General features: G+C 32.6%; 2 protein-coding genes and 1 long non-coding RNA gene across 5 annotated transcripts; all 3 read left to right on the forward strand.

Annotated features, from left to right (window-relative positions):
* The first annotated feature begins 38 nt into the window (after positions 1-38).
* Positions 39-11,811, forward strand: LOC123924188 (phototropin-1-like). Of its 3 annotated transcripts, XM_045976995.1 has the most exons (24): positions 39-149; positions 235-301; positions 2,357-2,958; positions 3,840-4,022; positions 4,194-4,285; positions 6,125-6,452; positions 7,060-7,276; positions 7,448-7,518; positions 7,615-7,721; positions 7,866-7,915; positions 8,222-8,326; positions 8,513-8,572; positions 8,652-8,741; positions 8,881-8,957; positions 9,049-9,133; positions 9,311-9,391; positions 9,668-9,771; positions 9,939-9,988; positions 10,163-10,269; positions 10,482-10,595; positions 10,740-10,791; positions 11,075-11,187; positions 11,268-11,408; positions 11,511-11,811. In XM_045976995.1, the coding sequence occupies exons 3-24, from the start codon at positions 2,369-2,371 to the stop codon at positions 11,613-11,615; spliced, it is 2,922 nt and encodes a 973-aa protein (XP_045832951.1). In that variant the 5' UTR covers positions 39-149; positions 235-301; positions 2,357-2,368; the 3' UTR covers positions 11,616-11,811. The 3 variants fall into 3 exon arrangements, with proteins under 3 accessions (XP_045832951.1, XP_045832950.1, XP_045832949.1); XM_045976994.1 differs by having other exon boundaries at positions 51-548; XM_045976993.1 differs by lacking the exons at positions 39-149; positions 235-301 and having other exon boundaries at positions 2,022-2,958.
* Positions 11,812-12,924: 1,113 nt separating this feature from the next.
* LOC123924189 lies at positions 12,925-13,439 on the forward strand. Its single transcript, XR_006814642.1, has 3 exons — positions 12,925-13,121; positions 13,218-13,325; positions 13,428-13,439. It is a non-coding gene; the product is annotated as an uncharacterized LOC123924189 (long non-coding RNA).
* Positions 13,440-19,458: 6,019 nt separating this feature from the next.
* Positions 19,459-22,947, forward strand: LOC123924190 (BTB/POZ domain-containing protein At5g60050). The gene is made up of 2 exons (XM_045976996.1): positions 19,459-20,161; positions 21,973-22,947. The coding sequence occupies exons 1-2, from the start codon at positions 19,607-19,609 to the stop codon at positions 22,921-22,923; spliced, it is 1,506 nt and encodes a 501-aa protein (XP_045832952.1). The 5' UTR covers positions 19,459-19,606; the 3' UTR covers positions 22,924-22,947.
* Positions 22,948-23,593: the final 646 nt, after the last annotated feature.

Here is a 23,593-nt window from a genome sequence, read left to right on the forward strand (position 1 = left end):
TTGCTTTTGTCTTCGGCTATAAGTCCACAATATTTCTCATACACACAATTAAAAGCAGTAGTAGCACACGTTCTATGTTCTTGTTACTTTTCTTTATTGACAACCTTTTTCCAGACTGTACAATAATGACACCATAAATCATTCAAAAGGTAATCTTAAAAAAGTTAGCAAAACATAGGATGTCACGGTTTGGTTTCTCAGCACTGTAAATTAATCAATTTTGGTATCTCTTAGGTTTTTGAGTGAAGTTATTTATAGGAATACAATAGTTGCAAGAGCCATGTGAAGTTTAGAAACATAGGTATGGAAACCCAAACCTTTGAGACAATTATTCTTATTTTCCTTTCGTAATATATTTTTCCTTCATTTGTCCTCCTCTACTACAATTATTCATTAACCATTTCTAGAAATAAACTTCTATATAGTTTGTTTATATATATATTGCATGCTTCACTTTGTTGAGGAATAAGCAGAATAAGTTCACAAAAGTTCACAATCATAACCCATATACCAGCTTCCAATTTCTGAAATCTTGATTCAGCACAGAGGTATTTCCTAGTTTTCACATGCATTACACTAGAATAATTTCAATCATCATATTCATATTTATCCAACAATATGACTTCTCAATTTTATACTCCAGATACTCCAAAAATATGAAAAGCCTCGGATCCTCAAATGTATCCGAAGCTTTTTATTTCCTTTTTAAATTATTTTTATTTTATAGATACTATTCTGATATCATCCAATACTTCTTGATACTCTTGGAATATTTAAATAAATTTTGTTAACAGATCCAAAGCATATTGTATCCTAAATTTGTGAGTTTAGCGAAAGGAACTAGACTCGCAATACACAGCAAATCAAAGTTCGAATCTCAAGTGAGAATAATATCCACATTTTAGTACCAGACATGTCTCAAATATGCTTACCTCCAATATAGGAAACTTAGAGTAAAAAAAACTATGGGGTTTAAGTGTTTAACTATTCTTTAAACTCACTTTGAACTTTACATTCCAACAACACCTTATAAATCATACTACTACAATTTAGGAATTTCTTCTTATTGGCCTATTAGAATGATAATGAAAATCATTCTTTAAATTCTTTTCCAAGCTACTACCTTACAAAAGAAACACTATATATCTTGGAAGACAGTGCTTCCATCAATTACTGTCACAAAAACAATTAGATTTTATCAAATTATAATATTTTCCATTAAGTGTCTTTCTCCTCTGGGGATTTATTTGGCCCTCGTGTGGACACTTATGTATTTGTGACAACACAAATAATCAACAAACAACCCAGACATTGTCTTTGTCTTAGAGCTTTCACGACATTAATTTGTGTCCCTCTTAAAAGGCTTTCATTCAAGTTCACCTCCTCCACTCATTTTAGCACATAAACTATATGAATAATATATCTATCCTTAGAACCAATAATGTGACAATTTAGCTAAAATAATGGACTTGTATCTTTCCCCAAAATATAGCAATACAACAATTCTTTTATATTAAGACAGCATACCACTGCATACGGTAGCACTTATTTATACAATTATACAAATTGGGAGGGGCGGGTAGCTCAACCAATTTGAGCTAAAGATCGTGAAAGGAGTTAAGGAGTAAAGATCACGGGTTCAAGTCAATATGTATAAACCCCTGAATTTGGATTCTTTAAGGTTAGAAAGATATGCTCTTTCTAGATAAAGAATGAATAGATGTATATTCTAGGTATCGAAAAAGGGATGTTTTTGTCTTAACAACATACACAACATTTTTCTCTTCAAAATTTTTTGACATGAGAAACTTTAAGGACATGGCTCCATGCAGGAAATCTTCTCCCCGCATTCATACATTTAGAACATCAATGGTCGTTCGATTAAGATTGAAAGGTTCATAATTAAACTCAATATTTTCAACTATACAATTATTAACATTTGCATTATTTTATATCAATCATCAAAATCAAACGACCATCAATGTTTCAAATGCGTGAATATGAAATTTCGACAGCATGGAATCCAAATTCGAAATTTAAGCAACTCAAACTTAGAGAGAGAATCTTGAGCAAGCCCCACCCAAACAAACAACTAATAATTCAATTCACTGTATAATTAAAAGTCCCTATCTCACATATCATGTCATATCACAAAACCCATGCCATTGCAACAACTAACACTATCCAACTCTTATTAATTCATTTGTTCCTTCATCTTATATATTGATAAACTTGATATATATAGTTAAACAAATTAGAAATGCAAAATTTCATTTACTTATTTCTTATTATAGAGTATAATTTGCATCATGAATAGTTAGTTGTTAAATCATTTATATGAATAACAATGAAACAGAGAGTGAAAGTGATGGAAGCATTTACAAGAGATCATCGAGGTTCACTTGAAGTCTTCAATCCATCTTCATCAGACATCAACAACGAGAATCCGAATTCGAATCCGAATCCAATCAATTCATGGAACAATTGGACAAACACACGCGCCAATGAAACTCAACAACAACCAACGCGCGACTCAATTAACTCCGATGAAGTCACCGTCTCAACTTCCTGGATGGCGCTCAAGGAAACAACTCCACCTCCGCCAATTTCCGGCAATTCAGGCTCCGCTGCAGCACAAAGAGCAGCGGAATGGGGATTAGTACTGAAAACTGATTCGGAGACGGGAAAACCACAGGGAGTGGCAGTTAGAAGCTCCGGTGGTGGTTCGAGAAGAGACTCGAATAATTCGATGAGAAGTTCCGGTGAGAGTTCCGATGATGGAAGGGAGTTTAGAGGAATACCGAGAGTTTCGGAGGATTTGAGAGATGCATTATCGGCATTTCAACAGACATTTGTTGTTTCGGATGCTACCAAACCCGATTACCCGATTATGTATGCTAGTGCCGGGTTTTTTAATATGACGGGTTATACTTCTAAAGAAGTCATTGGAAGAAATTGGTAAGCTATATTAGTCACTCTAATTGACATACTACTATTTTAGACTAAACATTTATTCTAATTTTTTGAAAAAATATGAAGTTCATTCACCTCAGGGATATCGTATGTCCAGGAGTCCGAGTTCGAACTCGGACATCCTACTTACTTGAGGTGGATTTTTTAGCTACTAAATTACTTGAAGAAAAAAATTATAAGACAAATGTTATATATCTTGTATTAAATTGAATTAAATATGTCTCGTGAGTTTAACTCAATTGACATGAACACTTCATATATATTTTTTTTTGTACAATCACTTCATATTTTTTTAATACTACCATATCTAGAATTTATATTAATTGTAGTATTTGGTAGAGTTACATGAGTATAAGTATAACTCGTTGATTTTTTTTTTGAAGAAGCTAAATTAACTCATCTAAATTGGCACTAGAGAGAATTGAACCTGAGACCTTGAGGAGGAGGACACTCCCAAGTCTCAAATCAATACCACTAGACCAACCCAAATGAGTTGTATAACTCAGTTGATAGAAATATTGCATGTAATATATAGGACTGAGATTCAAATTGTGATATTTTCATTTATTCAATTTAAAAAAGTGAAATTTTAACTACTAAATTACTTAGATAAAATAAATTTGTAGAAAAAATTTGACATTATATTCTATTTTTATATTAAATATTTTAAAATAAAAATAAAAAAATTGTTACTCAACCAAACTCCAACTAAGAATTTTTACATTTTATTTTTAACTAAAAATACATTAATTTTTTTATATTTAAGAAAGAGGAGTCTATTAAACAAATAAATTTAAAAAATAGAACGGAAGAGTCTATAAAAGAGATTAATGGATCGGATGGGTCGGGTTGGGCTTGGGGAAAAGTCGGTTTATGCAGGGAGCTGATACGGATCCAAATGACGTGGCAAAAATAAGAGAAGCTTTAGCAGCGGGAACGACTTATTGTGGAAGGTTACTAAATTACAAGAAGGATGGGACACCCTTTTGGAACCTTCTCACTATTGCTCCCATCAAGGACGAACATGGCAAAATCCTCAAACTTATTGGGTATGTCAATATTATGTTAGATCATTTAATCTTTAGTAGTATAGTTAAAAAAAAAAGATTTTTAATTTTAACTAAATATGTTTTTGCTATCAAGAAAAGAAGAATGTATGATAGTTTACTCAAAAAAAAATGTATGATTGTTGATTGATTATGTGATGCATGAAATGTTAGAATGCAAGTGGAGGTTAGCAAGCATACAGAGGGGACCAAGGAGAAGATGTTACGTCCCAATGGATTGCCCGAATCCTTGATTCGATATGATGGTATGTATGTCAAAATTTTGGCATTTTCTTTTAATTGAGTAATTTAGTGGTTAAAATTTTACGACGTATGTTAAATGTGATGTCTTTAATTTCAAAATGTTATTGAAACAAAAATTATATTTGTATATCAATCGTTAGTTGGTTAAGTGGTGATTGATGCTGGATTTGCTGGACTTGGTAGGACGAACTACGGTTTGATCCTCCCCAACTGCGATTGTGAGGCGTTGGAATCACTTGATGCCAGAACTAACTTCCGAACTAGATTAGGCAGTACAGTTGGCTGGATACTGATGATGAAAAAAAATATATTTGTGTATCTTATAGTATCCTATAATTTGTACTTTTTTTTTTTTTAGAGAAAAAGACTTTTCTACATATTTTCAATTTTATATGCATCAATTCATATTATTTGAACATAAAAAAATTTATCAAAAAAAAAAAAAGAACATAAAAATTTAATACTAAATTTCAACATGTATAAGATAATCTATTTATAACCAAGTGACGAGGTTCAAGTAGTTAATGAATTCTCTCTAAAACAAATCGTTAGTAAGAACTTGAATTCAACTCGGTTAACATATACTCAGATATAACCTATCAATTTTAGGCACAACCAATACAATTGTGACAGCTCATAAAAGCTGAAGTTTAGATTTTTTTTCATTTATCATTCTCTCTCTTCTTCTTGTCTTTATGCCCAGATGATGATGCCGCATCACCACCACCATCAACAACAACACAGAACCTTATCATTTTCTCCTCTCTCGCCTATTTTTCCATCTTCCATTAGCCTCACTGCTTACTCCCTGTTTCTTTGTTGCAACAAAGCATAGAACTCTAATGGAAATATTAAACTAAAAAAATATGTTTAAATTATTTAGAGAACCCAAAATGCAAATTGTTAACAAAGGAAATTTTTTTAAATGGAAATAATGATCTTTGTTCAGTTTATTGGTTTTCCTTTCTATAATCTTCAAGCTAGTTCATTCTCTTTTTCATATTATTTTTCTACTTTTTTATTTTGAAAAATCCCATATAATTGGTTTAGTTATTGATTATTGAAACCCATATTTGAAGTGAAGAAAGAAACTACATGAAGACAAATTTGTTATATCATGAATTCAAGTTTTTGTGATGAACTCAATTAATCTAGACATACAAATTGGGTACCACATTCTTGAAAAGCTATCAAAACAAATTGGCACAGTTTCAACAAGATGATGTTTTTGTTGTATTAGATTGGGTTTGATTTTTTGGATCTGGGAATTTTAATTTTAATTTGCTTGTTTTTCAAAATAAAACCAAACAATCTAATACAGAAAAACAGAAAGTAATTGGGGATTTGGAATTTCTAGGTTTGGGTTGTGTGGTTTTCAATTGAGGGAAATGGAACATTTTTTTTTTGAAGGCAGAGGGAAATGGAACATGTAATCATGTAGATCTGTATTGCGGGTCAGATTGAGTGTTGGTGTTGATGGTGGTGGTGGACTGGTGGTGATGCAGAATCTGGGCATAGAGACAAGAAGAGAGAGAAATTATAAATAAAAAAAGATTTAAACTTTAGCTTTTATGAGCTGTCACAATTATATTGGTTGTGCCTAAAATTGATGTGTTATATCTGTTCCTAAGGAAGAGTTTCTCTATACAAGTATCTCACTTTTCAAATCATAGAAATTCAACCTCAAATATGTGAAACAAAGCCATACATTTTAAAAACTAAAGAGCAGCATGATATTTAGAAATAGAATAATCAAAATTGTGAATAATATATTATTGACTTTTTACTTGAGCAATCAAGCACTAATTAAGATTAACAACATGCAACTGTGTATTGTGTAGCTCGTCAGAAAGAGAAGGCAAACTCATCAGTAAGTGAGTTGGTGGAAGCAGTGAGCAAAAGACCAAGGTCACTCAGTGAATCAACAAACCATCTTCCCTTCATCAAAACCCCAACAACGGTTCTACACGGTGGTGGCGGTAAAAATGATCATGGAAAAAAACTAAACAAGAAACTATCCAATTCCTCAAGGAGAAAATCTGAGAGTACTTTACCTTCATTTAGACGTAAATCACATTCAGGATCAGGAGGTGACACTTTTAATTCAATGCAATCCATCACGGAGACCCCCGAAAACAAAAACAACTCGCGTCGCCGTTCTTTCATGGGGTATGTTTTTCTTTACTTATTATAACTCCGTCTCTTTTTTACAAAATTAATTAAATGTTCCCTTTTAAAACGTACATGCTTGTAAGATGAGAGTTGTCCATCACTATTTAGGTGAAAATAGCACTATCAACGCACCCTTGATACTAAGGAGGGGACATCTCGAGTATGACCCGAGTAAACTGATAAAAACTCAACATGTAGGTGAAAGGAGGATATATGATAGATTATTATACTCTAGTGTACAATTTTATTTTAGTCTTTAAGAAAAAATGTGACATCCAATGTCTCGAAAAAAGGTCTACAAACGGTCCATCAGAATTACTAACTCATGATACATTAGTCCCATACAAATATTCAAAAATTCAAATTTTAGTCCCTAAGGAGGGGCTAATGTGTCATGATTTGATAATCCTGGTGGACTGTTATGGACTTTTTTAGTCACTGAATTGAGTATTGCATTTTATTTCTTGTAGGACTCTAATGAGGCGTTACTCGCTACTATATTGCATTTTGGGTGTGCTAATTATTGCATATGTAATTTATAGTTGGATGATCATATTATATATCATAAGCTTTTTTATTGTAATATCTATATATGTTTCTGCAGGTTGATTAGGAAAAGTCAATCAAACAATGAAAGCTTCAATGATGATGAACAAGTTATTGATGCCGATAGCTCTGAGGAAGATGAAAGGTCTGATAGTTTTGATGACAAAATCACAAAAAAGAGGGAAAAGAGAAAGGGTCTTGATCTTGCTACCACACTCGAACGTATCGAAAAGAACTTTGTCATTACTGATCCAAGGCTCCCTGATAACCCCATTGTAAGATATATATATAATTCTCCTTTCTGTATATATACCATTATGTGTGTGCGCGCACGCGTATTGCTTTTGCACAAAAGTTGTTTATAGGGTTGATTATATGTGTAATGTTAGAGCTGAAGAGACATTTAAGAATATGAGGATAAAGTTTATATTTATTTGTGTTTTCAGATCTTTGCATCTGATAGTTTCTTAGAGCTTACAGAGTATTCTCGTGAAGAAATATTGGGAAGAAATTGCAGGTACATACATACATATGATTTAAGTTAATAAATTTTACGAGTTAGATATGTTTTTAGTACCGTAAAATAAAATCGTGTATTTATTTGGTGATACAGGTTTCTGCAAGGACCTGAAACAGATCCTGCAACAGTGAAAAAAATTAGACATGCTATTGACAATCAAACAGAAGTTACTGTGCAACTTATTAATTATACAAAGAGTGGTAAGCTAAGCTCTTTAGTATGCAATGTTTAGATCCAATGATGAATTTTTTACAGGAAAGTCAATGTCACACCATGTTATTATCTACAATTATTTTATTCAATAATGAAGCTATTTGAAATTTTATTTATATATTGTAATCCAGGTAAAAAGTTTTGGAACCTATTTCATTTGCAGCCAATGCGTGATCAGAAGGTAGAGTTTATGATAGTCTTATCAAGGTGTTGAATACATTCAAATTTGTTTTCGGTAGTATGTTGTGTGGCACTGACACTTCAGATTGAAGACATTTTCAGTCTGACACTATTAAGACACTGACATTAGCATTGCAGTTACATTCAATTACTTCTATTTTTTCAAATTATTACCAGTATTGATGTGTCGGTGACAATGCCGTGTTTAATGACCTTATCTGCATCGATGCTTCATAGCTAGTATATTGTTTTATTTTGCCACATAAACAAGGTTAAGTTGTTTCCATTTGTGTTCTTAATTTAATAGGGAGAGGTACAATATTTTATTGGAGTTCAACTTGATGGTAGTCAACATGTGGAGCCTCTTCACAACCGCATTGCAGATGATACAGCAAAGGAGGGAGAAAATTTGGTTTGGTTTCTATTCAAATATTTCATTAGTTTTTTTTACTTTGAAAGCTTATAGTTCAATTTGAAAAAGTCTATGAAAGCTTAAAGTTCAATTTAATATCTGTAACTCTAGAAAAATTTGTTCAATTTATTATGTACTATAATATTTTCCAAGTTGTGACAAGTTATTTTGGTATCCTATACTCAGGTGAAAAAAACTGCAGAAAATGTTGATGATGCATTGAGAGAACTACCAGATGCTAATATGGTAAAAATATTTCTTTATTATTTTTATCCTCTGAAAAGTCGTTGAATAGTTTGTTACTTAATCTTTTGATTATCTTCAGAAACCAGAAGATCTATGGATGAATCACTCAAAAGTGGTTCTCCCTAAACCTCATAGGAGGGATGATGTTGCTTGGAGAGCTATTCAAAAGGTATTATTACTTTTCTATATTCGAAATTATGTCACATTTTGCTCCACATGTTTGTCATATTTTGTATTTTCTTTTTAGGAACTTTTGAAATATCTCAAGTTATGTTTTACCAATTGATTATGTGACCATGTTTTTGCAGATTATGGAGAGTGGAGAGCAAATAGGCTTGAAGCATTTTAAGCCAATTAAACCTTTAGGCTCAGGCGACACCGGAAGGTTTTTCTTTTTTCTCTCATGTTTTTCCTTTTTAAATATCCAACAACTCGTCAATGAGGCGTCAACTCAGTAGTAAGAGTCTGCCTTTCAGTGTCCATCTGGTAGAGCTATGTGGAACTAATCAACAGTTTGCCATGAAGGCTATGGAGAAGAGTGTTATGCTCAATCGTAATAAGGTACTTACTGAATGTTAGAGTTTAAGTATAAGTAGTTAGCCTCACATCGACTACGAATGAAAGTTGTTGCGTACTGTTTTGGCTTTGTTTTATTGGTACTTTTGTAATACATTATTAAATTATCCCTTAGTTTTAGTCAATTTTAACCTATTGGATCACTTTTGACAATAACTGCAGGTGCATAGAGCTTGCACAGAGAGAGAAATCCTAGACATGTTGGACCACCCTTTTCTTCCTGCATTATATGCTTCTTTTCAGGTTTGAAAATCCACACACAGTAAGTGTAAAGTTATTTTACACATGCGTCCAATAATATATTGACACATTATGTATTGTGTTTATAAATACTTGACGTGTCACATTCATTAAATGATGTGGCAATACATCATTGGATGTATGTGTAAAATAATTTTACACTGCGTAGAAATTAAATTCTTCATTCAATACAAAAATTATCAAATAGCAGAGCATGATTACAATATTACTTACTATAAATTGAATTTGTTTGTTCCTTAAAACTTGATCAATTTGCAGACCAAAACACATATTTGTTTGATAACTGATTACTGTCCTGGAGGAGAACTATTCTTGCTTCTTGAGCGCCAGCCAGCAAAGGTTCTCAAAGAAGATGCAGTGAGGTATATTATTATTCAACGATAGGTTTAAATATGATTTTAGTCCCTACAAATATAGTGTTTTCAATACTCACTATTAAAACATAATATCCTTCTTCAACAATATCAACTACTTGTATTTTTCTACATTGATGTTACTGACCATTAAGTAATGTTTGTGAGAATAATAGATTTTATACCTCTGAAGTAGTTGTTGCATTGGAGTACCTTCATTGTCAAGGTAAAGCTTTTATTAGTCAATAATACTTATGACTTGATGAAAATAATTGTTTTCAAAAAAATTGAGAGAAAATTATTTTTAATAACATGACATTAATTACCATTTTACTACTGTCTCATGAGAGAAATTTTAACTTAATGAATATATGATATAATTGTTTGGGGAAATTCATAGGTATAATATATCGAGATTTGAAGCCAGAAAATGTGTTACTACAAAGCAGTGGACATGTGGCTCTAACAGATTTTGATCTGTCATGTTTAACATCTTGCAAACCACAGGTATATTTTATAGATTTTCTGATGCAATTACGATGCGGCCGTACACGTAATTTAAAATCACACTGCAAATGCAGTACAATGCGATTCCGGAGACTACAACATCAGCAATACTACGGCCGCAATTACACACATATACATATACACGCGTGCGCACACACACTTTTTAACTCCACTGAAACAATCTTATATGTGTTTGATTTCATTCTTTATAGCTTTTGATTCCAACTACAAATGACAAGAAGAAAGGCCAACAGGCTCCAATATTTATGGCTGAACCAATGAGAGCATCAAATTCTTTTGTTGGCACAGAAGAGTACATAGCACCGGTTTGTTGCTTATATAGCTTATTATTTTTTAACAGTAAATCAAATCCTTATAGAAGCATGCATTACATTTTTTACTAGTCAAACTAGTTTGAATTATTTTTAACCATTTATTGTGTTGTATTTGACATTTTAACGCTTGTGCAGGAAATTATAACTGGGTCTGGCCATACTAGTGCTGTCGATTGGTGGGCTCTCGGTAATTTTTCGATTATTATTATAAATAAATTAAAGTTATGACATAAGATCCCTAGGACGGATCGTTTGGGAAAAGCAGAAGTTTGATTCTTGGTGGGAACAATTCTTGGCCAAACTTTCCTAATCTCGTGGCAGAATTCTGAATTTTCGGGGCCTCCTTCCCCTAGAAACCAGAGGGCTAATGCCAAAATAAAAAAGCGATGACATAAGAAAAATTGATGCATTTTATATTTGTTGGGTGTAGTGTATATTTATATTTTGACTGCAGATTTTCCTATTTTCAGGAATTCTTCTCTATGAAATGATTTATGGATATACACCATTTAGAGGAAAGAATAGGCAAAGAACATTTTCAAATATTCTCCACAAGGATCTTAAATTTCCCAAAAGTAAACAGGTGAGATTGTTCTCCCTTATAATAGATTGAAGATTATGAGTGTTCAAAGTCATTAATTAATTCTAAACCAATGAATGCAGGTAAGTCTGAGTGCAAAACAGTTGATTTATCACTTATTGCAAAGAGATCCAAGTAGCAGATTGGGTTCAAAGGGAGGAGCAAATGATATTAAAAACCATTCATTCTTCAGAGGTGTCAATTGGGCCCTAGTTAGATGCACGGTAACTTAATTATTACTATAAATATGTATGATGTTCATTTTTTCCTTCATTCTTTTATCTTATTTCATGTATTCATTAATTAACTATTTTTTGTGTTACCAGAAACCTCCTGAGCTAGATGCTCCTCTCTTTGATACAAATGGAGAAAAAATGGAAAACGAGGCCAAATATATAGATAATGGTCAAGAGGATATGAGTGTCTTTTGAAAAGCCTCTTTGTCAATCTCCATTGTCCACACTATACCACAAGTGGTTCTCGAGGAATTAATGCAATTTTCAGCACATGCTTTAGTGGTATGGTCAAGGCTTAAGGATAGCCCAATCAAATTTATAAACTAGATTATAATGTAAAATGTTTCATTTGAAATTTATGAACAGTGTGGTGTTTTTGGTTGTGCGTAAATTATTGTCATATTTTCTCCATGTTATATCATCACTGATTTACTAAGATTAGAGATGTCAATTTCATCTGTAAATGAGGATTCTCGTGGAGATTGTTCTGTTTGGGATTCAAAAGATAGAAATTCTTTTCTAGTGGAGATGGGGATGAGATTTTATCCCTGTTCCGCGGAGACTCTATTCCCGAACACTTTATTAAGATAATTTTTGTATGCCTATGTTTAAGTATTTTATATGTTATATTATTTATTTATTTTTGTTTATAATGAGCTGGGAATCGAACCCAGGACCTATAACGTACTATTCAAACCTCTCACCACTAGACTAAACCTAGTGACTTTATATGTTATATTATTTATACTTTTTACACAATAAGTGCATAAACTTATTTTTATCTAATGTTTTTTATTGACACAACTCACAAGACTCACAAATTCAAATCATAATTAAAGCCAAACATACTTGTCTTCAACAATTTTCACTTTCTTTGCCAATACCTCATTAGATAACACTTTTTGGACAAATAGTTTGTTATTTCTTTCTTTTCATCGAGACCAACAACAAGTTAACCATACTACCTCAAGACCAATCATCACCTCTTTAGCAAAAATATAAGTATTACCAAATTGTGAGGAACAACAACATTTGATAGGGCCAAGGATACCTAGCCAATTTAATATTTTAATCTAGATAGAAAAGGACATATCATATCCAACAATCAAAATGATCCATAGTTTCAGCAACTCCACACCCTCCTAGACAAAACGTTGAGTCTTCAAGATGTATCCCACGAAGAATTAGATTGTCTTTCGAATATAATCTATTATTAAGCATTCTCCATGCAAAAAGTGACATCTTTAACAGAACAGCTTTATTCCAAATAACATCCATGTGTGACGCCATAGCGACCAGATGATAAGCACCTCTAATTGAGTAATTGAAGGTAGGATTAGGGAGCCACACCCATTTGTCCAAAACATCAACTTGTAAAAACAAATTTTTCAAAACAGCATAACACTCCAAAATAAGAATTTTTTTTTAATTAATACTTATTAGTTCAATTTAAAAAAGGTTTTATAATTATTGTTCTCTCTTTTCACAAAAAAAAAACATAAACACAAAAACACTAAACACAAACCTAGCCCTCTCTCTACGAATAAACACAAACCCTAAGCGTACTTGCTTCTCCTTTCTTTCTCTGCGACAACGAAGCACAATCTTTGCGGCGAAACCTAAACACGAACGAAACCCTTTCTTTTTGTGCTTTCAGAGTTTCAGATTCTCCACCACTGGTTCAGATTCAGATTTTCCAAGGTTAGTTCAATTTCCATTTCAATTTTGGATTCTCCCTATTCTTCAATGGATTCACATTCTAATTTCCCCCTTCGTTTTGCTTCATTGTTCATTCAGAGTTTTCAAGGGTCCTCTTCGCCACGCTACCACCGTCATCTTCGCATTCAGTCACTGTGGATTTTCTCCTCATCTTCATCTATTGTGCCGAGACTTCTTAACTTATAGGTATCTCTCTTTTTTTCAGTATGTAGCTCCCAACATTTTTTATCCCAATTTTCGATGTTGTGTGATATTGGATTTTCTATACGTCTTAACTTATGATCTAAGGGTGATGATTCTTATCAACTTCAAAACCACCTACATACCTCAATTAACCAAATTTGATGAAATTGGTACCAAAATAACGGGAATTTTGTAACTTTCTAGAACTTCAAGAATCTCTTAAATTGGAGTTACAAGGAGGAAGAAATTACCTTTTGATTGAAACCTTATCCCAAATACGGGTTCCACACCAAATCTTCTGATTCCTATTATAACACCCAAACCAAGATGAGCTTGAATCCTTCACATGCAAGATGGAAATTACAGGTAACTCTCTCTTCCAGTTCACTCATATTTTTAATCTCACTCTCACGCCCACACACCACAAACATCAATTTTTTTCCTCTCTTTCACAACCTACATCACATTAAATTTTCATCTTCTTCCCAATGAACAATTCTAAAAAATTTGTTGCAAAATGACATTTTCTATAGGTGCTTTTGTGCATAATTCCGAACCACTTTTAATTTAAGATTTTTTTCCACACATTTGAATTCCTCTCATTTTTCTAATCAATTTAGGCTTATGAATTTCCAGAATCGAACATGTATGGAAGAAATAACATCAAAAATATATTTGCAAAATAAAAGTTTGGATCAAACAAATTGCAAGTGATGAAGATGAACTCGAAATTTTACTCAAATGTAGCAAGTTATCACCAAACAAAATATTCCCACTCATATTATTATAACACTTATAATCAACTACCAACAGAGGCACTAGTGCAAAAATCACTTTTTAAATCAGAGGCTATGACACAGAGGGAAGGTGTTTAAGTGAATTACAATTAAATCAGGTAACCTAACTTAAAAAGGTTTTATAATTATTGTTCTCTCTCTTTTCACAAAAAACACAAATGCAAAAACACTAAACACAAACCGAGCGCTCTCTCTGCGAAGAAACACAAACCCTAAGTGTACTTGCTTCTCCCTTTCTTTCTCTACGACAACGAAGTACAATCTCTGCGAAAAAACCTAAACACGAAGAATCAGATTGTCTTTCGAATATACTCTATTATTAAGCAGTCTCCATGCAAAAAGTGACATCTTTAACCGAACAACTTTATTCCAAATAACATCCGTGTGTGACGCCATAGCGACAGATGATAAGCACCTCTAATTGAGTAACTGAAGGTAGGATCAGGGAGCCACACCCACACCCATTTGTCCAAAACATCAACCTATAGAAACAAATTTTTCAAAACAGCATAACACTCTAAAATAAGAATTTTTTTAAGGGTAAATGCTTATTTATCCCCTTATTAACTGACGTGGATTTTTAAAAATAAATAAAAATTTAATGCATTTACACTTGTGCATGCCACATCAGCAAAGATGTACAGTCAGATGCCCACTTGTCTATCTAGGGGGCAAAATGAAAAAACTTGACATTGCAGGGAGGTAAACGGAAAAAAAATTCGAGCAGGGGGTAGACGAAAAATCTTTAATTTTGCAGGGGGGTAAATAGGCATTTACTCTTTTTTTAATTAATACTTATTAGTTCAATTTAAAAAGGTTTTATAATTATTGTTCTCTCTTTTAAAAAAAAACATAAACGCAAAAATACTAAACACAAACCTAGCCCTCTCTACAAAGAAACACAAACCCTAAGCGTACTTGCTTCTCCTTTATTTCTCCGCGACAACGAAGCACAATCTCTGCGGCGAAACCTAAACACGAAGGAAACTCTTTCTTTTTGTGCTTTCAGAGTTTCAGATTCTCCACCGTCGTTTCAATTTCAAATTTTCCAAGGTTAGTTCAATTTCCATTTCGATTTTGGATTCTCCTCATTCTTCAATGGATTCTCATTCTAATTTCCCTCGTTCGTTTCACTTCAATGTGCATTCAGAGTTTTCAAGGGTCCTCTTTGTCATTGTCACTGTCATCTTCGCATTCAGTCGCCGTGGATTTTCTCCACATCTTCATCTATCGTGCCGACACTTCTTAACTTATAGGTATTTCTCTTTCTTCGGTATATAGCTCCCAACATTTTTTATCCCAATTTTTAATCTTTGCTTCTTTAAGGAAAATATTAGGAAATAAATCATTGGAATGTTGATTTCCAAACCATTTAAACATCCAAAAACCAATGTTATATCCATTGCCAATACAACAACTCACATTTGCTTTAAACCCGTCAACCTCATCCTCCCTTCCAATACCTATCACATCCTTCCACCAAATCGAATCCTTAGTATCATTCATTATCGTGACCCCACTCAAAATCTCGTAGGGAGATGCCCATAACTAAATCTCAACAGATCAGATCATACCACTTCTTCATCAACTGAAAACCTCCATTTCCATTTGCTTAGCAGAGCCACGTTAAAAAGTTCTAAATTTTTTACCCATAAACCTCCATACTCCTTAGGTAAACAAATTTGATCCCCTTATCGTCTTATCCTCAATATCACCTCCCTATAAAAAAAATTCTTTTGGATCCTCACTAATGTTTTAAAATACAACTAGGAGCTTTAAAGAAAGAAAAGAAATATAAAGCAATACTTGCCAATACTGAGTTAATTAAAGTGATACGGCCCCCAAAGGATAAATGGCGACTATTCCAAGTGTTTAATTTGTTAGACATAGCTTCAACTACTTATTTTAAAGTCCCTCTCTTTCTAGGATTAGCCTCAACCGTTATTCCTAAAAATTTAAAAGGAATAACATTTGAACGACAAGACAAAAAAGATGACTCAGCTTCCAAAAGTGGTAATTTGTTGCCTCAATAATATACCATTTAATGGGTCATACTAAATAGTGTCCCTAAATAAAAAGATAAAATTAATGATAGGAATATGAATTTTTACATCTTTAATATGTTGCATGCACAAGTTCTAGATCAAATTTCTGTATTGGTGTGTTTAACTAGTGTTACGGGGACAACGTTTAGCATTTTCCAAATTTCATTAAGTAATTGAGTTCAAATGTTTAAGAATATTCTTTTAGGAGAATTTATACTTCTTTTTTTGGTACAATTTGAGAAACAATTTTTTGTTGGAGGGTGTTTGGAGTGGAGGTTGTCTTTGAGTTGAAACTTTTTTACTAGGTTCCGATTTTACCATTTTCTCATCCATCAGCCTTTTGTCTCACAAAGCTGTTTTGGATTCTGATGGACCGATCGTTTTTGCTTCGAGATCGGGAGTTAGTGTTTAGTGGCAACTTTTTGGGCTTGATTGTTGTCTTCTCAAGTTGCCTGGAAAATGAGGGGTGCCTTTCTCATTTGTGTGTGGAGTCTAGTGGGCCGATCGATTTTGATTCGAGATCGAGAGTCGGTCTTTGCCCTCAAGTCTGGGTTAGGGCTTGTTTTGGAGTTAGCTTCGGTGGACCGGGGGTAAAGCGGTGGTGGAACCTGAATGTGGTTGGTTAAGACTTTTTCGGAGGTCAATTTAGGCTCAGTAGTGCTAGGGTGTTGATTTTAGGGTTTTATTTTTATGAAATTTGGAGGTAGACCACCTATATATTGTGTCTTTGTTATGCAATTCCTCTTTTATCGATCTTTGTTCGTCTTGCATAAAAACCTGATTAATATTATATTTCCCATTCAAAAATAAAAGAAACATAAAAAAATTATTTTATATATAAAAATGTCATTCTTGGATCTTGATAACAACAATATAGCAAATGCATTTATTAAAGTAAATAATCATTGAAAAATTAAATATATCCAATAAAAAGTTGACTTCTTTCTTTTCTCTTAAATATGATTTATATGGTAAAAGGTTGTAAAAATATTAGATATACATATGTGCAAGCCACTAGGTTTGGTTAAGTGGTGAGAGATTTAGGTAGTATGTTATAGGTTCTGGGGTCGATCCCTAGCTCATTGTAAACAAAAAAAAAAGATATACATATGTGCCCGAATTTAAACTAACAATTCTCTACTACCGTGTATGTAAATTTTGGAGTTAAACTTTTTTTTAAAAAAAAAAAAACTCATAAAAAAACTGTTTTTTTTTTACTAACAATGCCATTATGATTAGTCAAAAAACAATGTTATTATGAGATACTCACTAACACTTTTATTAATTTATACATAGCATAAACTATGCGTAAAATAATGAGTAACTAAACTAAGAAACAAACAAAATCCACCTGTTTTTCAATGTAAGATAGTGAGTGAGATCATTACTTCCATGTGCTGGTGTGCACATACACATGTCATCTACCCTACCTTTCCACAAACACTTACTAATGTTATTTTATTGGTGGACACATATTTTTTTTGGTTAAAACTTAAAAGTGGTGGACAAAATATTACAGCACCGTATTATCGGGTTTCGTCTTGAGGTTAATTAACACTACTAATGTTTTACTTCTTAGGGTTTAAGTACTATCAATACATGTATTTGCAAATGACACTATTTTGATGGGGAAGGTATATGAATACTTTATGGATTAAATTAAGTTTTGTTGAGAAGTTTTGAATTAATGTCAGGTTGAAAATTAATTTTGTGAAGAGTAAGTTATATGAAATTAATGACAAAGCCTCAATATTATAGAAATGATATATTATTATTGACTCTCCGAAAGTGGTAATTAGTTGCCTCAATTTTGAATTTTTTTTTATATTTTTGACAAAGCCTCGATTTTGAATTTAAAGAGAAAAAGTTCTACATTTTTAGATTATGACTAAACTTTCATAGATATACATACGTGCATTCTAAATGTTTAACATTTTCCTTATTTTAAATGTATCTATGAATTTTTTAGACATGACTATTTATCATATAAACTGCTTTTAAAAATTTATTTATTATGAGTTTAATTTGTATAATATATCATTGTAAACTTATTTCATGCAGACATCTCATAATAATTTTACGCTATCTTGAAGAAATTATAATTTATGCTATATATAAATTAATAAAAGTGTTAGTGAGTGTCTCATAATAACATTGTTAGTAAAAAAACATAGCTTTTTATGATTTTTTTTTTTTTAGAAAAAAGAAGAGAAGTTTAACTCCAAAATTTACATACACGGTAGTAGAGAATTGTTTGTTTAAATTCGGGCACATGTGTATATCTAATATTTTTACAACTTTTTACTATATAAATTATATTTACGCTAGTAGAGAATTGTTTTTACAACCGGTTTATCCCGGTCCACCAAAGCTAACTCCAAAGCAAACCTTAACCTAGACTTGAGGGCAAAGACCGACTCTCGATCTCGAATTAAAATCGATTGGTCCACTAGACTCCACACACAAATCAGAAAGGCACCCCTCATTTTTCTGGCAACTTGAGAAGACAACAATCAATCCCAAAAAGTTGCCACTAAACACTAACTCCCGATCTCGAAGCAAAAATGATCGGTCCATCAGAATCTAAAAGAGCTTCGTGAGACAAAAAGCTTATGGCAAAATGGTAAAATCGGAACCTAGTAAAAAAGTCTCAACTCAAAGACAACCTACACTCCAAACACCCTCCAACAAAAAATTATTTCTCAAATTGTACCAAAAATAGAAGTATAAATTCTCCCGAAATAATATTCTTAAACATTTGAACTCAATTACTTAATTAAATTTGGCAAATGTTAAACGGTACTCCCGGGACACTAGTTAATCATACCAATATAAAAATTTTATATAAAACTTGTGCATGCAACATATTAAAAATGTAAACAGTCATATTTCTATCATTAATTTTATCTTTTTATTTTCATTTCTTGTATGTTTAACTAGTGCTCACGGACACTGTTTAGCATGACCCATTAAATTTTACCATTTGTTGACCAACCAGAACCGCTAATATAAATGTTTGAAAGTTTATACTCTTATGCTAAATAATTGAAGTTAAGTGGCTAATAAATTCTTCTTAAATTTATGTACAAAAAAAAAATCTTCTTAAATCGAAAGACTTTAAATTTTAGAGAGAGAAAAACTTAAATCCAATACTTTAAATTTTAAGTTTTTTTTTTTTTTTCTTTATCTTTTTCGATTGAAATTAAGAGAGAAATAGAGAAGAAAAAGAGAGACGTAGAAGGGAGCAAAAGTGAGGATCTAAATAAATAAAAAAAAAAAAACGTTGTCTTTGTCTTGGATTCTCTTAGCTAGCTACTAATCCTACTTTCTCTCTCTAATGTAGCAGACTAATGTACAGTAGTAGTTAGAGAGTGTGACTCAGTTTTTCTTTCTTTCTTCTTCTTCTTCTTCTTCTTCTTCAATTCAATTGCATACAGATTCAATGGGTGGACAAAATTCCTTAAAATCAACACAACAAGTATCAACAATGATAAAACAAGGTTTCATTTCAGACCAAACCTTTTCTTCATTCTCACCTTCTAGAACCTTCTCTTCACCTTCACCACCACCACCAACCACAACAACTCGTCCGAGTCAAACTCAATCACTCTTCGACATGATGTCAGAAGATCATAACCCTAACACAAAACTCTCCGACGATAAACGCCGTAAAATGCAAGATCGGATTAAGAAGCTTCTAGAAGAAGCTCCGTTTAACGGCGGTGATGTGAAATTGACGGTGGTTGGGAAAGAAGGATTGAAGGTTTCGATGGATGTGAAGAAAAGTGTGCTTGCTGATAAGAGTAGATTCTTTGCGGAGAAGCTTCGTGGAAATGGGAATGGAAATGGAATGTCACATTCTGTTGAGATTAGTGATTGTGATGATGTTGATGTTTATGTTGAAGCTGTTGTTTTGATGCATTGTGTGGATCTTAAGAAGAGGTTGAGATTTATGGGTGATGGTGGTGGTGTTTCTAAAGTTTTGAACTTGCTTAAGGTATTTTTATTCTTGTGTGTTGATTTTGTTGTTTTTGTTGATTTGTTACCCTAATTTAGTTGAATTTATATGAAGATTATGATACTTGAGTTTAGTAGCAATGTTGAATGATTTTGACTTGTTTTGTACACTATTTTTGTGGAGAAGTGATTTTGTGTTATAATCTCTACCGAGCGAAAGGCTATGAAGCACACACATAGGATACATGATACATCGACACTGATAATAATTTGCGATAATTACATAATTCAATGTAGTCATATGTGTTGTGTCGGTGTCGGACACCGTGTGACACGCTTAATCCAATTAGGTTTGGTAAAAATAGCGGATAGTTGATAAGCTAGCTTATAGCGGATGAACTTATAGCGAATAAGCTAGCTTATTGAATTTGTAGTGTTTGGTAAATTTAGCGGTTGAACTAGCTTATAAGTATCAAATGACATAAAATAGATATATTTAATTAATATTTAATTTTTTCAAGTTAGATGATAGGGGTAAAATTGGAAGAAAAAATGATAAACTATAAGCTCATAAGCTACTTGAAATAGCTTTTGAAAAATAAGCTATAAGCTAGTAAAATACAGTAAGCTATAAGCTCTTTTTTAAAAGCTGTTACCAAACAGAGCTTTTAGCTTATAAGCTAAAAGCTATAAGCTATAAGCTAGCTTATTGGCCTTCCCAAACAGAGCCTTAGTGTTCGTGCTTCATAGGTGAAATGTATGGAAGTTTTCCACATTCCACCTCTTTAGTGCTTAGTTGCCCTTGAGGTGAAGTTAATCCATAGTTGTTCTATATTGTAACCTAGTGGAGTTAGAATGCTCTCCATTTCCTGAATTACCATAGTTTTGGGAATATGAAGATGTTAATGCATAGTAAGTATCATCTTGTGTTCAGAGTGCTTATTATTAAGGACTTGTTTCCTAAATATCGGACTCTGAATTAAGAAAGTTGATTGTAATACTATAATATTTATTAACAATTGGTATTGTTTTTACAAGTTTACTTTTATGAGTTTAATTTATAGTGCATTACAAAGGGGTAGAATAATTAGTGGTATTTTGATGAGTTTAATTTTTATGCCCTGTTAGTGAACAAAGTTTTACACTATCAATACATCACAACCTATGGTGTGTATGATTTTAGAAGTGCTTATGATAAAAGTCAAATGTTTCTAATGATCTGACGCTTACGATTGATTGACGGCGTAAAACATATTTTTACACTAGTTTTTAGATAAGCTAAGTGCATCTAGGCATCAATGATTAAGTAGATATGCCTACTAAGTTGGCACGCCTAAACACGCCCATCTTATACCTATAGCTCATACTAATATAAATAAAAATAGAAAGAAAAAAAATGTACATGGAGGAAACTAGACCTTCCCCAAAAGTAACCAAAATAAAAGGAATACAAACTTATCATCTCAACAAAGGGAATTAGCAAAGAACTCTAGCTTCCAGTTTGCCAAACCCCCTTCCATTTCATAGGGACATGTGAGCACCCCTAGAACAATGTTTTGTTCTTCTTTGATAAAGAAATTTTATTTTGATAAAGAAATTTGCATGTGAAAATGTGAAGGGCAACCTATTAAAAGGAGCAACAAAAATTCCTGAAGACAGTCCTACATTTAGGGGCAGTGGTAGTATGGTAGTATGTTATAATGAATCAGCTCAACTTTCAATAGGCTATATCCTTGATGTTCATTTCTACTTCTGTTCTTGTTTTTTTCATTTCATTTGGTCTTGCTTTTGTTTTCTAGTCTGAGATTTGTTATTAATTTTAATAAAATTTTTGTCTACCTTCTTTTGCAGGTATCATCAGCTATCATGTTTGATCTCGGGGTTATTTCATGTCTGGAATATTTGGAAGCTATTCCATGGACTGAGGATGAACAGGAAGAAGTCATATCTCAATTAGATAATCTGCAGCTTCATGACTCTGCAACGGAAGTTCTTCTCAGAGTATCATCGAGTCCATCTACAGCTTCAAGTGCCGATGATATCTTCACAAACCTTCTGAGCGGTGTTCTACAAGCTAAAGATGACAAATCTCGTAGGGAAATGAAATCTCTACTATCTAAATTGCTTAAAGATAATGCATTTAGTGATAGCAGCAAACTTGATGTTTCTAAAGACACACTCTATCATCTTTGCCATAGGTGTATTAGTTCTCTTTTCTTGTGTCTGTCTGAAGCAACTGACACGCATGAGAGGCCGGACCGAAGCGTTTTAATGAGCGAAATAGCTCGTGAAGCTGACAATATTCAATGGATTCTGGACATTTTGATTGGCAAAAAGATGGGTGATGAATTCGTGAAAATATGGGCAGAACAGAAAGAACTTGCTGCACTTCATTCTAAAGTTCAAATCATATACCGCTATGAGATCAGTAGAATCACAGCACAACTATGTATTGGTATCGGAAAGGGACACATATTTGTGCCGAAAGAAATTCGATTTTCCTTATTGTCAACATGGCTCGAAGCTCTGTACGAAGATTTTGGATGGATGAGGAGAGCTTGTCGAGGCGTTGATAAGAAATTGGTTGAGGATGGACTGAGCCAAACTATACTAACACTGCCTTTATTCCAACAGCAAATTTTGTTACTAAATTGGTTTGATAGATTTCTTAATAAAGGAGATGACTGTCCTAATATTCAGAAGGCATTTGAGATTTGGTGGAGAAGAGCTTTCATCAGAAAGTATTCATCAGAGCCTGATAATTCCCAATTACAAATAACTGTGTTTGATTATCCAAAATGAAAAGCATGCAAGAGACCTTTAAATAATAGAAGAGTGTAATTAATTCACATTTGTAAATAATAAGTGATAATTTGCATTTCCTTTGTTTTTCAATTTTGGATTTTATTTTTGTGCATTTCTGTATTTTGACATTAACTTGGAGGAAAGTCATGTAACATAAAAGTTAGTGAACTTTTTTTTTTAAATGATATAAATATTTGATCTTTTAATAAAAATAATGTAAGAGTTTATGTACATTTGCTATCAAGCACGATAAATCTTTGTGTGAAAGAAAGAAAACAAGAGTGACATCGCCACTGACATTAAAACAACGAAAAATCAATATGTATTTGATACTGAACTGTAACCATAAAAATTAAATGACCGTTTAAACTGTAAAATACATAAAGATCAAAGTTTTATTTCTTAAAAATATCGTCAAAAATTATAACAATTCCTGATAAATTTTTTACACTATGTGCAGTAGACCACCTATTTAAGTCATCCATATTAGCATTTGATTTCTTAGGTCCAAAGCATTTGATTTCTATTACAATGTATTTGTGGAATGTCATGTATGAAATTGTACTGAAGGTGAAAGAGAATTTTAAAGTTCTTTGTATTTTTGGCGTCAAGCTCCACCATTTTGATGTACAATAGAATTAACGACGAAAATTATTAATAATAATAA

This window comes from Trifolium pratense, linkage group LG4 (assembly GCF_020283565.1).
Source record: "Trifolium pratense cultivar HEN17-A07 linkage group LG4, ARS_RC_1.1, whole genome shotgun sequence".
Lineage (NCBI taxonomy): Eukaryota > Viridiplantae > Streptophyta > Magnoliopsida > Fabales > Fabaceae > Trifolium > Trifolium pratense.